The sequence below is a fragment of the Marmota flaviventris genome, chromosome 2 (assembly GCF_047511675.1).
Source record: "Marmota flaviventris isolate mMarFla1 chromosome 2, mMarFla1.hap1, whole genome shotgun sequence".
Taxonomy (NCBI): domain Eukaryota; kingdom Metazoa; phylum Chordata; class Mammalia; order Rodentia; family Sciuridae; genus Marmota; species Marmota flaviventris.
Window position 1 is genome coordinate 181,557,503 of NC_092499.1, and position 15,778 is coordinate 181,573,280.

At 40.3% G+C, this 15,778-nt stretch overlaps 1 protein-coding gene across 2 annotated transcripts in view; it reads left to right on the plus strand.

The window, feature by feature from the left end:
• Cnbd2 (cyclic nucleotide binding domain containing 2) overlaps nucleotides 1-15,778 on the plus strand; it is a 57,363-nt gene that overhangs the window by 37,101 nt on the left and 4,484 nt on the right. For both annotated transcript variants that reach the window (XM_027945359.2, XM_027945358.3), the window contains 3 exons: nucleotides 4,301-4,478; nucleotides 5,645-5,765; nucleotides 15,187-15,350. In XM_027945359.2, the coding sequence (XP_027801160.2) occupies nucleotides 4,301-4,478; nucleotides 5,645-5,765; nucleotides 15,187-15,350 (463 nt within the window). The remainder of the gene's footprint in view (nucleotides 1-4,300; nucleotides 4,479-5,644; nucleotides 5,766-15,186; nucleotides 15,351-15,778) is intronic.

Sequence of the window (15,778 nt, forward strand, 5' to 3'; positions counted from 1 at the left end):
AGCTGGTTTAAATTTTTTCTTTTTATCAGTAAGTTTAAGAAATTTGACTATATTGTATCTTAAGAGTTTTTGTCATGTTTCTTCATGTCATTTAACTTCTTGGATCTCTGGATTTATATTTTTAAAATCAGATTTGGAATTTTGCCCATTAATTTTCCAGTTTTTCCCTCTCCTCCACTTTGGGGACTCCAATTACATGTATATTGGACTGTTCAAAGTTGTTTCACGGCTTACTGATGCTCTGCATGCTTATCATTTTTACTTGTCTTTTTTTCCTATCATTTGCTAGTTTTCTATTGTGGTGTCTTCAGTTTTATTAATCTTTCTACTGTATTGTCTAATAAACTTTTTTTGGTATTGGAGATTGAACCCAGGGTCACTTTATCACTGAGCCACATTTCTAGCCCTTTTTATTTTATTTTGAGACAGTGTCTCACTAAGTTGCTTAGGGCCTCACTAAGTTGCTGAGGCTGGCCTCAGACTTGTGGTCCTCCCGCCTCAGCCTCCTACTAATCTACTATTAATACCATCTGATCAATATTCATCTGATCCTCAAGGCAGCCCTCTGCAGACCTTTGAACTTCTCTCTTTGTGCAGCTCTCTACTCTCTGGTACTCTGCTCTGTAAACTCTAGCCATCTTGCCTTCCCCTGACTCTGTTCTCTCTCTATTCAGGGAAGTTGAGGGGCTCCATCTGAGTTTCCTCTCCATAAACCACAGACCAGAAAATAGCTGGGCAATAGTGTGTCTTTTCTTACCTGATGTTCAATGTCTTAAAACCAGGTTTTTTAATATATACATATTGTCCAGTATTTTAATAGTGTAAGGTGAGAGGGAACATCCAGACCCTGTTATTTTCTTCTTAGCTAGAAGCAAAACCCTAAACTATGAATTTTGGGGATTTTGTATGTTTGGCTATTTTGGGGGGGTGAGTTATAGTACTAGGGATTGAATCTGGGGTGCTTTACCACTGAGCTACATTCCCAGTCCTTTTTTTATTTTATATATTTTTAGGTATTGGTGATTGAACCCAGGGGCACTCAACCACTGAACCACATCCCCAACCCTTTGCTTTGTTTTGTTTTGTTTTTGTTTGTTTGTGGTACTGGGGATTAAACCCAGAGCCTTGTGCTTGCCTTGCAAGCACTCTACCATCTGAGCTATATTTCCAGCGCCCCGAGCCCTTTTAAATTTTTTTTTATTGTAGTTGGACACAATACCTTTATTTTTTTATTTTTATGCGGTGCTGAGGATTGAACCCAGTGCCTTGCACATGCTATCCAAATGCTCTACCACTGAGCCACAACCCTAACCCCCTACCAGCCCTTTTTTTATATTTTATTTAGAGACAGGATTTCACTAAATTGCTTAGAGCCTTGCTAAGTTTCTGAGGCTGGCTTTGAATTGTGATCCTCCTGCCTCAACCTCCTGAGTCTCTGGAATTACAGGTGTGTGCCACCAAGCCCTGTTTTGTACTTCTTAGCACTTGGATTGAACCCAGGGGCACTTGTTTACTACTGAGCTACATCCCCAGGCCTTAAAAAAATATTTTAAGTTGGGCATAGTAGCGCATGCATATGATCCCAATTTACTGGGATTACATGAGGCCCTAAGTAACTTGATGAGACCCTGTCTCTAAATAAAACACAAAAAAGGGCTGCAGGGCGGGGCACTGGGGTTGTGGCTCAGCGGTAGAGCATCCCTGGGTTCAATCTGCAGTACCAAAAAGAAAATTTAAAATAGGGTCTCAGGCTGGGGGGTGTAGCTCAGTGGTAGAGTGCTTGCCTAGCAAGTGCAAGGCCCTGTGTTCAATACTCAGTACTTCAAAAAAAGAAAAAAAGAAGGGAAAAAAAAAAGGTGGGGGGATCTCACTGAGTTGCCAAGACTAGCCTTGAACTTGTGGTCCTCCTGTCTTAGCCTTCCAGGTAACTGGTATTACAGGCCTGCACCACTGCACCTGACATAATGGCTTTTAATAACTGATTTTTTTTCTATTATATGGATACATGGTCACTAATTTAATTATCTTATGCAGATATTTTGAATTCTTTCCAATTTTTCACTATCCAATCCTTATTGTGGTGAATTCCTAATAGGTTTATCTTTGCATTCTTGTACAAGGAAACATATTGGACAGGTTTTTAAATTACTAGATTGAGTATTTGATCCACTGTATACTAGCTATGTACATTTAAAACATTGACAGATATTGCCATTGCCAAGATACCTTTCAAAAAGTTCATGCTTGCCAGGTGTGATGGCAAATGCCTGTAATCCTGGTAACTCAGAATGCTGAGGCAAGAGAATCACAAGTTTGAGGCCAGCCTCAGCAATTTAGCAAGACCCTGTCTCAAAATGAAAAAAAGGGCTGGATATGTCTTAGTGGTTAAGCACCCCTGGGTTCAATCCCTGGTACCAAAAACAAAAATAAGAAAACAAATTTAAAAATTATGGGCTGGGATTGTGGTTCAGCGGTAGAGTGCTCGCCTAGCACAGGAGGAACCCGGGTTCGATCCTCAGCACCACATAAAAAATAAAATGCATTGTGTTGTGTCCATCTACACCAAAAAATAAATTTAAAAAATTATATTCAGGGCTTTTCATAAGTGCTTGTTAAGCTAGGCCTACTGCTTATGGAGTTTGGATTTATTTGTTAACATCTCTATAAAATCATTGTTAGTGAGGTATAATTTTTATACAATAAAGTACATATATTTTTTTAAAGAGAGAGAGAGAATTTTTTTATATTTATTTTTCAGTTTTCGGTGAACACAACATCTTTATTTTATTTTTATGTGGTGCTGAGAATCGAACCCAGCGCCCCTGAGCATGCCAGGCAAACGCATTAGTGCTTGAGCCACATCCCCAGCCCAGTACATATATTTTAAATATGTAGTTCAATGAATTGTGATAAATCCATACCCCCACATAACCACCAAAGCCAAGTTATAGAGCATTTTCATTGCCCCAGAGAGTTCCCTTGTGCCATTTCCCAGTTAATCTCCACCTCTTGCACCTGGCCGTAAGCAACCACCAATATTCTTTCTGTCACTATAGGTTAAATTTGTGTCTCTTAGAGTTTCATAAAAATGGAATTATGCCATGTAAACTCTTTGTCCTACTTCTTCATTAAGCATAGTGTTTTTGAGTAGTTGGCTTGCCTTCTTATTTTTAAATAGTATTTCTTTGGAGATCTTTTCAATAATTTGCATAGAGGTCCTATTGTATGCTGGTACTATGCTAGGCATCTCATACTTTATTGGCAACTCTTACAATAACCCTACCAAAGCTCTAAAAGAGATTATGTGACTTGTCCAAGGTTCTGGGACTAGTCATCCAGTCATCCATTTATCTTTTATTGCTCTTCCTGCCCCAATCTGAAAGCCCAGTTTGAAAGCTGAGATAAGTGTGATCTGTTAATCTGAAGATATGAACTTTGTGTTTTTTTTTTTAAAGAGAGAGTGAGAGAGGGAGGGAGAGAGAGAGAGAATTTTAATATTTATTTTTTAGTATTTGGCGGACACAACATCTTTGTTTGTATGTGGTGCTAAGGATCGAACCCGGCCGCATGCATGCCAGGCGAGCTTGCTACCGCTTGAGCCACATCCCCAGCCCCAAGATATGAACTTTGAATCAAATAGATTTGAGTTCAAATCCAAGCATCAGCCCTTTCATCAGTGACCTGAACTCTCGGTTCTTCATCTTATGTCTAATTAGGCTAATCGCATTTGCCTGGATGAAGTGGCTAGAAAAGGTCTAGCACAGAGCCAGCCATAGAGGGACATTACATGAAGTCCATGTATTGCATGTTTTGTTTTTTTTTTTGGTGCTGGAGATTGAACTCAGGGGCATTTAACCACTGAACTACATCTTCAGCACCCCCCTCCTTTTAGTTGCTGATTGACCTTTATTTTATTTATATGTGGTTCTGAGAATCAAACCCAGTGCTTCACACATGCTAGGCAAGCACTCTTACCACTGATCTACACCAAGCCCCTCCAGCCCATTTTTTAATATTTATTTAGATACAGGGTCTCACTGAGTTGCTTAGGGCCTCACTAAGTTGCTAAGGCTAGCTTTGGACTTGTGATCCTCCTACATCAGCCTCTCAAGCCTCTGGGATTATAGGCATGTGACATTGCACTGGGCGAAGCCACACATTTTTTTTCTTTTCTTCTTAATTTCTTCATGTACCAGACTATGCAGGCAGGTTACTATGCTGTATTTCCACCACCAGCAGCACTACCACTGTCATATATGCAAAGGCCCATTAATGTGCTTTTCTGTGCTTTCTCTAACAGAAATGAATCCTGTAATGAGATTTAGGGAATTCCAGATCAAATCATATCCTCTACAGGACTTTAGCTGTTTGAAACTTCTACATCTCCAGGAATCCTGGAAGCAAGAGGAGACAAGCTTCAATAAGACAATCAAAACCTCAGGAGATAGTCTCCCCAAGTTGCTGGGCCCGAAGATCAAGTAAGCTCAGCTCTTGGCAGATAGAGGGGCCCCGATTGTGTTTGTAAAGGGCGGGTATGACTTCCTTGGCAGAACATCAGGGATGCTGAGGCGGAAATATAAGTGGCAGATGCATGTTAGTCTCAAAGGAATAGGTGTGTCCCTGAGGCAGCCTAAACAGGTCCTAGGCTTGATACCCAGGCCTTGTATTCTCTGCTTCTAACAAAAAGGTACACTTTAAGAAGTCAATTACTTCTTTTATCAGGGCCTCAGGAACCCATTTAAGGAAGAGGAGGCAGAAAGTATCTTCTGTATCTGTGTGTTGTTGGGTCTTTTCTCTGAGCTTCTTCAGAAAATTCTACCTAAGGGAGGCAGAAATACAGCTGTTTACAGTTTATCAAAGGAGTCTGTTCCATTTTCAGACAGCTTTTTTTTAAAAAAATTTTTTTAGTTGTAGATGGACACAATGCCTGTATTTTATTTTATTTGTTTGTTTATTTTGTGGTGCTGAGGATTGAACCCAGTGCCTCAAATGTGCTAGGCAGGTGCTCTACTACTGAGCTACAATCCCAGCTCCTCAGTCAGCTTTGACTGTTAGAAATTTTTTCCTCTAGGCTGGTCATGGTGGCACAAGCCTATGATCCCAGTGGTTCAGGAGGTTGAAGCAGGAGGATTATGAGTTCAAAGCCCGCCTCAGCAACTTAGGCCCTGAGCAACTTAGCGAGACCCTGTCTCAAACTAAAAATAAAAAGGGCTGGGGATGTGGCTCAGTGGATAAGCACCCCTGGGTTCAATCTCTAGTAGCAAGAAAGAAAAAAGAAAAATTTCTCCCTCCATATGAGCTTTGAACCTCATAGACTAGAGCTGCAACCGGTTCTTTATTGGATAAATAAACTCTGCCTAGAAAGAAGTCTAATAAGTCTGGTTTAGCCGTATAGGATCATCAACCCCTTCACATAACAAACTTCAGGTGTTTAAAGGGAGCCTCACATCTTTTGTTTTTCAAGTCTTTTTCCTATTACACTTCTAATCCCTGACAATGGGCTTGATTTTTCTTACATTCTGGAAGGTGTGTTCTTCAGGGAGGGAAGCTCTCAGAATAGAATAGAGTAAGGGCTGATTATTTAGGGTCTCATGAACTGGCTGTGTTATAAATGAGTTCTCTTTAACAAACTGTCATGTTTCAGATCCAAGCGTGCTCAGTCGATCCAGTGTTCCATGGTTAATACCCAGTTTGGTGAGCTCCCCAAGGAGGCTGTGGTGGGGGCCTACGTGAAGATCCACACTGTGGAGGAAGGAGAAATTGTGGTAAGTGTACAGAGACCTTTGTTCATGATACAGTGTGTAACATGAATGGGCTAAGAGTGTTGAATATGAAAGTAAAGGTTTAGAAACACCCCTCTCTGTATTTAATGAGATTAAGATATAGTGTTGATTTTTAGCCAAGTGTGGTGGCATATGCCTATGATCCAAGTGACTCAGGAGAATGAGGCAGGATGATTGCAAACTCAAGGCTAGCCTCAGCAGTTTAGTAAGACCTTATCTCAAAAAATAAAAAAGGCTGGTAGTATAGCTCAGTGATAGAGCACCACTGAATTCAATCTCCAGTTCTGCACCAAAAACAAACAAAAAAATCATTGATTTTTAAGATATGATAAAAGTATTGTGGCTCTGTTTTTAAGGAGTCCTATATTGAAGAAATGCATATTAAAATATCTATAAATAAATTGACATGTCAGCTGGGAGCTTTAGAATATCCAAGAGTGTTAAGGCAAAGATGTTGCCTCTCATCACTCCTATTCATCATTGTATTGAAAGTCTGAGACAGTAGTACAGTAAGACAAGAAAAGGAAATAAAAAGGTATACAGATTGAGAAGAAAGAAAGTTGTTTTTGTTTGCAGATGACATGATTGTCTGCGTCCACAGTTCCAAAGAATCCAAAACACTTCTGAAAGTAATAAGAGATTATAGCAAGATGGAAAGATACAAGGTTAATATATAAAAGTCAGTTGTTTTCCTTCTACCAGCAATGAAAACTGGAACTTAAAATGAAAACCATTTATAATAACACAAAATGAGGGGCTGGCGTTGTGGCTCAATGTTAAGAGTGCTTGCCTAGCATGCATGAGACACTGGGTTTGCTCCTCAGCACCGCATAAATGTCCACCTAAAACTAAAACTAAAAAATAAATATTTTTTTAAAAATGAAATGCATAGGTATAAATCTAACAAAATATACGCCAATCTACGTGCAGGGGCTGGGGATGTAGTTCAGCAGTGGAGTGTATGCTTGGCATGCACAAGGCCCTGGGTTTAATCTCAGCAACACTACACACACACACATAGAATCTACATGCTGAAAGCTATGTAACTCTAATGGAAGAATTTAAAGAAGGCCTAAATAAGTGGAGAAATATTTCTGTATTCATGGATTGGAAGATTCAGTATTGTTAAGACATCAATTTTTATTTTATTTAGAGATAGGGTCTCACTGAGTTGCTAAGTGTCTCACTAATCTGCTGATACTGGCTTTGAACTTGTGATCCTCCTGCCTCAGCCTCCCAACTTACTGGGATTACAGGTGTGCACCACTGTGCCTGGCTAAGAGTGAATCTTAAAATATGCAATTTTAAAAGAATCATTTAGGAGGTCAGTGGATTTCAGGAAGGAATATGGACTATGATAAGAAAATCTAACATTACAAGTGCATGAAACATCCTGAAGAGGTTGGGGAAAAGGGTATTAACATTAAGTAACTTTGGAAATGAGTGGAGTCATTACAATTAAAGGTAGAGGCTAGGGTTAGAGCTCAGTGGTAGAGTGCTTGTCTAGCATGTGTGAAGCCCTGGATTCAATCCTCAGAACCACATACAAATAAATAAATAAAGTAAAGGTATTGTATCCATATACATCTAAAAAAAAATTTAGGAAAAATATTAAAGGCAAAATGAATTTGTATGTGAACCCTGTACTCTAGTTGATAAGATTGTTTCCCATGTAAGTATATATTAATAATCCTGATATTACTACAGTGTATATTAAAGTGGATCAATTAAGTAAAAATTGGCAAATGGTGGGATCTAGGTTTTTCACTAAATGAGTAGAAATTTACAGATGAGAGGCAGCTAGAAGGATCCATATGATAATGGGTTAAAGATATCAGTATGAATTCAAATTTAGCTCAGATACACTTACAGATAGTTACATATAGAAATATTTATCTATGTGTGTGCAAATTGATTGAACCCCCAGGGCCTTTCACGCACTAGGCGCTACCACTGAGCCACAACCCCAGCCCCATATGGTATTTTTTTTTTATAATGAAAACATATCTAATCTCTTAGGGATTTCCAAGTGTATATACATTATTATTATCTATAGCCACCATGTACAATAGATGTCTTGAACTTATTCCTCCTAACTGAAATTCTATTTCCTTTGACCAACAACTCCCCAAAACATCTCCAACCCACAGCACCAGGCAGTCATTCTACTCTACTTCTAGAGTTCAGCTTTTTTTGGATTCCACATATATGTGAGATGTGTGTTATCTTTCAGTGACAGGCTTATTTTACTTAATATAATGTTCTCCAGGTTCGTCTGTGTTGTTACAAATGACAATATTATCTTCTTTTTAAAGAAGTACATATGCCAATTATAGATATTATTCTGATCTATAATTGGCATATGTACCACATTTTCTTTATCTGTTCATCCATTGAGGGACACTTAGGTTGATTTCGCATTTTTTTAATAACTTTATTTTTTAAGTTAATTAATTAATTAATTAATTAATTTGTTATGTGATTCTGGAGAGTAACCCAGTGTCTCATATATGCTAAGCACTCTACTACTGAGCTACACCCCCAGCCCTTTGATTTCACATCTTCACTCTTGTGAATAATGCTGCAGTAAACATGGAAAGCAGCTATCTCTTCAACATACTGATTTCATTTCCTTTAAATATATATCTGGAAGTGGGATTGCTGGATCAAATGATTCTTTTTATTTTTTTAAGGAACCTCCATACTGTTTTACATATTGGTTATGTTAATTTACATTTCTATCAACAATGTGCAAGGATTCCTTTTTTTTAATATTTATTTTTTAGGTGTAGATAGATACAACACAATGCCTTTATTTTTATGTGGTGCTGAGGATCGAACCCGGGTTCTGCCCATACTAGGCGAGTGCTCTACCACAGAGCCACAATCCCAGCCCAGGATTCCTTTTTTTAATATTCTTACCAATATTTGTAATCTTTTTGATAATTGCTGTTTTATAACAATAGGATTCAGTATCTCCTTGATACTGAATTTTTACTTCCTTGATGCTTAATGATGTTGAGCACATTATAATTATGCATAATGGTGGAATTCTTTTTTTTGTACCTGAGATTGAACCCAGGGATGCTTAACCACTGAGCAACATCTCCAGCCCTTTTTATTTTCAGACAGAGTCTTGCTAAATTGTTTAGGGCCTGCTAATTTTCTGAGGCTGGCTTTGAATTGGTGATCCTTCTACCTCAGCCTCCTGAGCTGCTACGATTACAGATGTGCACATGCACCTGGCACTTTGCCCATTTTTTAATCAGGTTGTTGTATTACTACTAAGTTGCTTTTCATGTTTTGGATATTACTCCTTTATCAGATGTGTGGTTTGCAAATTTTTCTCCCATCCTGTAGGTTGTCTCTTTATTCTGTTCATTATTTCCCTTGCTATGCATAAGTATTTTAGTTTGAAGCAATCTCATTTGCCTGGGTTTTGGTGTCATTTCAAAAAAAATAAAAAAATCATTTCTCAGGCCAATCTCAAGAAGCCAGATCTTGATTTCTAATAACATTTCCCAATAAAAGGAACAGTGGTCTATGTAAGATGAGCCTAGAACATTTTATAGTTCTTGAAAATAAAGGAAATGTTGGTGGGGGAAAACTTCAGGGCATGTCAAAGGGCATAGGCCAGTGTAAAGAACCCCTGCTGGCCAAAGATATTTGAGCAATAAAATAAAGTAGTACAGGATTGTAAACCCAAAGTATAAAATAAACATCCATGACATACTGATATAAATGAATGATATATATTCATGATATAAATAAATCAATAGTGAATGGATTAGTAGATGGAGAAAAGGCAAATCTCCCTACAGAATAATTCTGAAGCATGATACCCTGCCCTCAAGAAGGGAGAACATTACATTATAATCCCTATTCTTTAGATTGAACTGCATACAGTGATTTCCTTCTGAAGAGTACAGTAAGGAAAAGGGCTAAATCTAAGAAACACTGCCTCAGCCAGGTTATCAAGGACAACATCAACAGTAATAAATCATGTTGATAATATTGCCACTGGATATGGTGTGATGAAAATGGCACTGTGTCTAATGGTCATTCTCTCAGTAACCCCAAAACCCCAGTATAATTGTGAGAAAAATATCAGACAAATTCTAATACTAGAGCATCCACAAAATTCCTGATATATACCCTTCAAACTGTCAAGGTCATCAGATACAAGGTATACCTGAGAAACTACCACAACTGTGAGGAGACTAAAGGGACGTGACAGTTACATGTAAGGTATTTTGGATAGGATAATGGAACAGAAAAAAGACATTAGGTAGGCTGTGGATGTAGCCCAGTGGCAGAGGCCCTAGGTTTGATGCAGCACCATCACCCCCCCCCAAAAAAAGTGCATTACATTAAAAACAGGAAATCTAAATAACTCATTAACCTCATAATAATATGTCAATATTGGTTTGTTCATTTTAACAAAGATATCATATAATGTAAGATATTAATAGGGGAAACAGGTTGGGAAATATATGAAAATACTATACTAGCTTCTCAGTTTTTCTGTAAATCTAAAGCTGTTCTAAAAAATAGACCATTAAAAAATTAATCCAATAGTAAAGGGGTGAGTATGGATGAACCAAGACTGGTCATGAGTTAATCACCATTGAAGCTGGTGAAGGGTGCGGAGCTGAGTGGCAGGATGAATAGCATGGTGGTAACAGATATGGAGCAGTGGGCCTCAGCCTGCCTGGGGGGAGAGGCTTTCTTTTGAAACTCTGTATGCACTCATGCCGAGTCTGGGAACCTGATCCGTGCCCTTTCTGCTGTGCCTCGTTACAGTTGCTCCAAGACCATCTTCACGCCCTCCTTCCCCATGTTTGGTCCTGTCTCACTAGTTGGTGTATCAGGAAAGTCAGCCCAAGACTATCAGAGAGCCAGTCTCTAGAATGAACCCTCTAAGCTGATTTGAATATTTTTGAACTCTTAGAAAATTCTTCCTTTTGTTCAAGAAAAATCTACCTTCTGTAACTTTTCCCCCTAGCCCCCAGTCCTGGGGATAGAACCCTTCCTTTACCACTGAGCTACATCCCCAGCCCTTTTTATTTTTTATTTTGTGACAAGGTATCACTAAGTTTCCCAGGCTATCTTTGAATTTGTAATCTTCCTACCTTAGGCTCCTGAGTAGTTGGGATTACAGGTATTTGCCAGCTGCCTTTTGCAACTTTAAAGTAACTCTACTCCCATGGTCTCTACCTCCCAAAGAAGAAAATAGAAGAAATCAGCTTCCTTACCATGTGATGGCCCCATTGATATTTAGAGAATGATGTTTTGGTTTTCATTCAGCATTTCTGTAGCCAGGCACAGTGCCAATGTTCCATTAACTATTTTCTTATTCAGGCAAACATCCTCCATTTCTCTAGTCATTCTTCATGTGATGTGTTCTCCTGCCTCTTTACTGCCTGCTTCTCTTAAATTTGTCAGTGTTTCAGAGAGTGCTGCTCAGATCTGAACAGACACAGGGAACCAAGGTGGAAAAGCTAGGCATGCTTGGGCACCCTGGGTAGAATCAAAGCATGGAGGGCAGGTAGATGGTGACCTTGATGGGAGGCTGTGTAAGGGACATGAGCAATAAGGCCAGTACTATAGAGGACTCACGATGCCAGAATGGTCTTAATTCCTTAGGAGGCCGGGGAAGGTTATGAGTAGGGCTTAGTGCAAGGACCTGGCCACCTCTCCCCCTCTATGCACAGGACACCACATACATAGAAGGCTTTCTACAAATACTTGTTTATGTGACCCTCTTTGAAGAAAATGTTGGTGAAAGTCTTAATGAGGTGCTTTTGAATGAGACTCTGTACTGCTTTCAAGGCCCTGGCTTCATTTAAGGCAAATGAGTGGGTAACAGCTCTGAGTATTCACTTACAAAAGGTAAGAATCTATCACGTTTTCCTTACCCTTGGAAGCAGGAGTATGGGAACAGCAGAGGTGGGGGCCTTGGAGCAGAGAGACCCAGATTTTGAGCCAAGAGGTGTAGGAGAACCAACCTTCCAGGGAATAGGCAGGCCTAGACCTAAGAGGTAGTCAGGACAGGCCAGAGCCATGGACAGAGCAGCAAAGAGGTGACAGATGGAGGAATCTTATTCTGATTTTGTTTCTAATTGCTAGCTGTGCAGACTTGGGCAAATCACTTTGCCTCTCAATCTGTATCCTCATCAGAAAATGAGGAAATTCACCAGGGTGAGTTGCCACCTTGAATGTTGTGACTCCATTTGTGTACTCATTTAACAGATATTCCTTGAGTATCTATTGTGCTCCCAAGCATGGCACAAGGTGCCAATGTGAGTGAGTTAACCAACATAACTCCTGCCTCATGGGGTATTTGATCTAGTTGGGTTACACATAGTATACAGATTTCTAACAAGTACATGAAAAATAGCAAATTGCTGTTGGAAAAGTACTGGAAAGCAGAATGGGGAGGTGACCTTCTTAAATGAGGTCTCTGAGGAAGTATGTTCAAGCTGAGACCTGAATGATGAAACAGGACAAGGGAGAAGAATATTTCAGACAGAAGGACAAGCAAGGAAGGAAGGAGGCAGGAAGGCAGGAAGGAAGCACAGCATGTTGAAGAGACTGGAAGGGAGGGCAGGATGGCTGGAACAGAGTAAACGAGGTAGGGTAGTGGCAGCAATGGACCAGGCTGAAAAGCAGAGCAATGGTGAGATAGATAGTCCATGCCCTGGCAGCCATGATGAAGTATTCTGTTTTATTCCTGGTACTTTGGGAAGCTTTTTCAAGGATTTAGACAGAGGAAGTGACCTGACTCCAGCTATGTGCGTGTGTGTGTATATGTGTGTGTGTACATGCCCATGTGTGTGTTCGTGTGTTCGTGTGTGATGGGGGATGGACCTGCAGTGGAGAAGAGTGCCAGTACTGCTCCTGAATAGATTCCTCAGTTCAAATCCTGGCTTTATGTGGCTGAGGCAGGAAGATCATGAGTTTGACACCAGTCTGGGCAATGTAATGAGACTCTGTCTCAATACAAAACAAATGCTGGCTTTGCCACTTTGTGTCTTGGGCAAGTTACTCAACCTCTTCATTCCTTAGTTTCGTCATACCATAGTGGTAAAAAGTGTGGATTCTGAAAACAGACCACTTGGGTTCAAATCCTGGCTTTAGCTGGGCATGGTGGCATGCCTATAATCCCAGTGGCTTGGGAAGCTGAGACCGGGGGATCTCGAGTTCAAAGCCAGCCTCAGCAAAAAATGAGTTACTAAGCAACTCAATGAGACCCTGGGGGATTTGGGGATTTGGCTCAGTAGTTGAGTGCCCCTGGGGCTAGGGTTGTGGCTCAGCAGTAGAGTGCTTGCCTAGCACGTGTAAGGCCCTGGGTTCGATCCTCAGCACCACATAAAAATAAATAAATAAATAAAGGTATTGTGTCAAACTACAACTAAAAAATAAATATAAAAAAATGTTAAAAATAATGGTTTTATTGCTTTAATGCTGTATAATGTTGGACACTTTTCTTAATCTCAGCATCCTCATCTATAAAATAGGGAACCACGCCATTGTGTTTGTGAGGCTTAAATGACTTAATATAACCACAAACTATAAGAGGCCCTGTAATTTAGTGGATGCTTAATAAATGTTAGCTGGTGCTACCTTCGTCTTTGTGTTAATCAGGTTTTGTGATGCTGTGATCAAAATACCTGACAAGGATGAATTGGAGGAGGGAAAGTTTATTTTAGCTCAAAGTTAAGATGTTTAGTCTAGGGACAACAGAATCCATCGCTCAGGGCCCAAGGTGAGGCAGCGCATCCTGGCAGAAAGGCATGGCAAAGAAGTGCTACTCTGCTCATGGTGGCCAGAAGCAGAGAGAGGCAGAGGGGTAAGTGGAGAAGAGACTACAGGGAAGATGAACCCTTCCAGGGCACTCCCCCAGTGAATGACCCTCCTCCTCCAGCCACACCCCTACTGTTAACTCTATGGCCTACAGTTACCACCCAGTCAGTCCATTCCAACTAGGATGGACTGATTAGGTTACAGCTTTCCTAATCTAATCATTTTACCTCTGAGTATTCCTGCATTAACACAGGAGCTTTTGAAGGATACCTCATATCCAAACCATAACAATTGTTGTCAGTATTATCATTGTTGGGAATATAAAATACATGACTGTGGACAAGTAAATTTTCTTTTCGGAATCTCATTTTTCACAGCTAAGAAGGATGATCCCTATACAATAGGGCAGTTGTGAAGATTATATTTGTATGTATTTTCTTCACATAGTAGGAGCAACATTTTTGCCCCCTGTCCATGCTCCTTTCCCCACTTCCTTAGTACTGAAGATTGAACCCAGACTGGCCTCAAATTTGTAATCCTCTTGCCTAGCCTCCTGAGTGGCTGGAATTACAGATATGTACCACCACCACTGTGCCTGGCTGTCACTTCCATTTCATAGGTGAGCAAACAGCAGCCCAGGGAGGTATCGCTTGCCCAAAGCCACAAAGCAAATGAAAAATGTAGATATCCTTTTGGAAGCCAGGATTAATCTTACCTGGCCTCCAAAGAGCAGGTCTTTTGATTTGGGATCTCTTTTGTTCTTGAGTTTTAGAAAGCTGGGCGCTGGAGGCTCTGGGGGGCCAGTAGCCTCTCCTTCCCTCCCTACCTGAGTCTTAATTAACCAGCCAAGAAGCTAAAGTGTGAGCACTGGATTTAGAGTATAGCAACAAGGGTTCTTGGCTTTGTTCAGCCAGGTCCAGAGTGTCTCCTTGTAAAGAGGCTTACTCTGTAAAGCAAGCAGGTATGCCTATGGCTCTCCATCTCATTTTCAGATACAACCAGATATGAACCAAGCCAAAAAGCAGGGGGTACACTAAGCTGCAGAGAGGACTGGGGCCTACAGAAAAGGATGGGGTAAGGGGTGGATGAAAAGGGGGATGTCTAAATAAGGACTAGCTATTTGGTTTTTGTCCTAAGTCCTGAGGAAGAGAAAACAAGCTTGCTTGGCAAAAATGAGTTGAAAGCTGGGTGAGATGGCTAGTTCTAGCTAGTCCAGGAGGCCAAGGCAGAGTATCACTTGAGCACAGAGGTTCAAGGTTATCCTGGGCATCAGAGTGAAACCTGTCTAAAAAAAGAAAGTTGAGATTGGACATTGGAGAAAGCTCAAGAAGCAGTGGTATGAGTGTAGTTCTTGGAACAGAGCCTGCTCTGTGGAGGTGGGACCATGGAGAAAGCACTTAGGGCTTTCTAATTCCAGGAATCAGAAGACTGTCATGTCAAGTAGCAAAAGTAGCCCTGGACTTCCCCTCCCCATCACAAGCTCAGTGACTGCAGTGGATTCACCTCTTATTTGAGGCCTTATTTTGCTATCTAGAAAATCTGCTGGTAGAACTGACTGGTTTCTGAGGTCCAGTTTTCTGTGATTACTTCTTTCTAGGGCTTTCACCAGGCCTTCTTTCCAGAGAGCCATCGTGACATGCGGCCCTTGATTCTCGTGAGCCTGGGAACTGAGTTGATTCGATTAAGGAAAGAAAAATTTTATGAAATGATTGATGAAGAGACAAGAGAGAAGTTGTTGAGGTCTGACATTGAGTACCCCAGGTCAGTATTGGGCAGTGTGTAAGTCCCATCAGATCAAAGGAACTAGCTTTTGCCTGTTGTTATAGTAAAAGAAAGAAAGAAGGGAGGGAGGGAGGGAAGGAGGGAGGAAGGAAAAAAATCAGTAATACTGAATGCTGACAATAGTGAAATGAAACTGGTAGTTATTATATTCTAAATTGGCTCAATCCTTTTGATGATAATTTTAGCCTCATATTCCTTTTGACATTGTTAATTTTAGCCTTATATGATCCTACCCTTTGAGGCAGTGATCCACCCCTGAATTTGTCCTTAGGAAGCCAAAATGTGGGTGAAACTACAAGTATTAAAATGTTCATAGCAGTCATATTCATAATAGGAAAATCACCACCATTACCTCCACCTGTGCCACACATAAGGAGATAGTAAGAAAAGCAGTACATTCCCTTGAT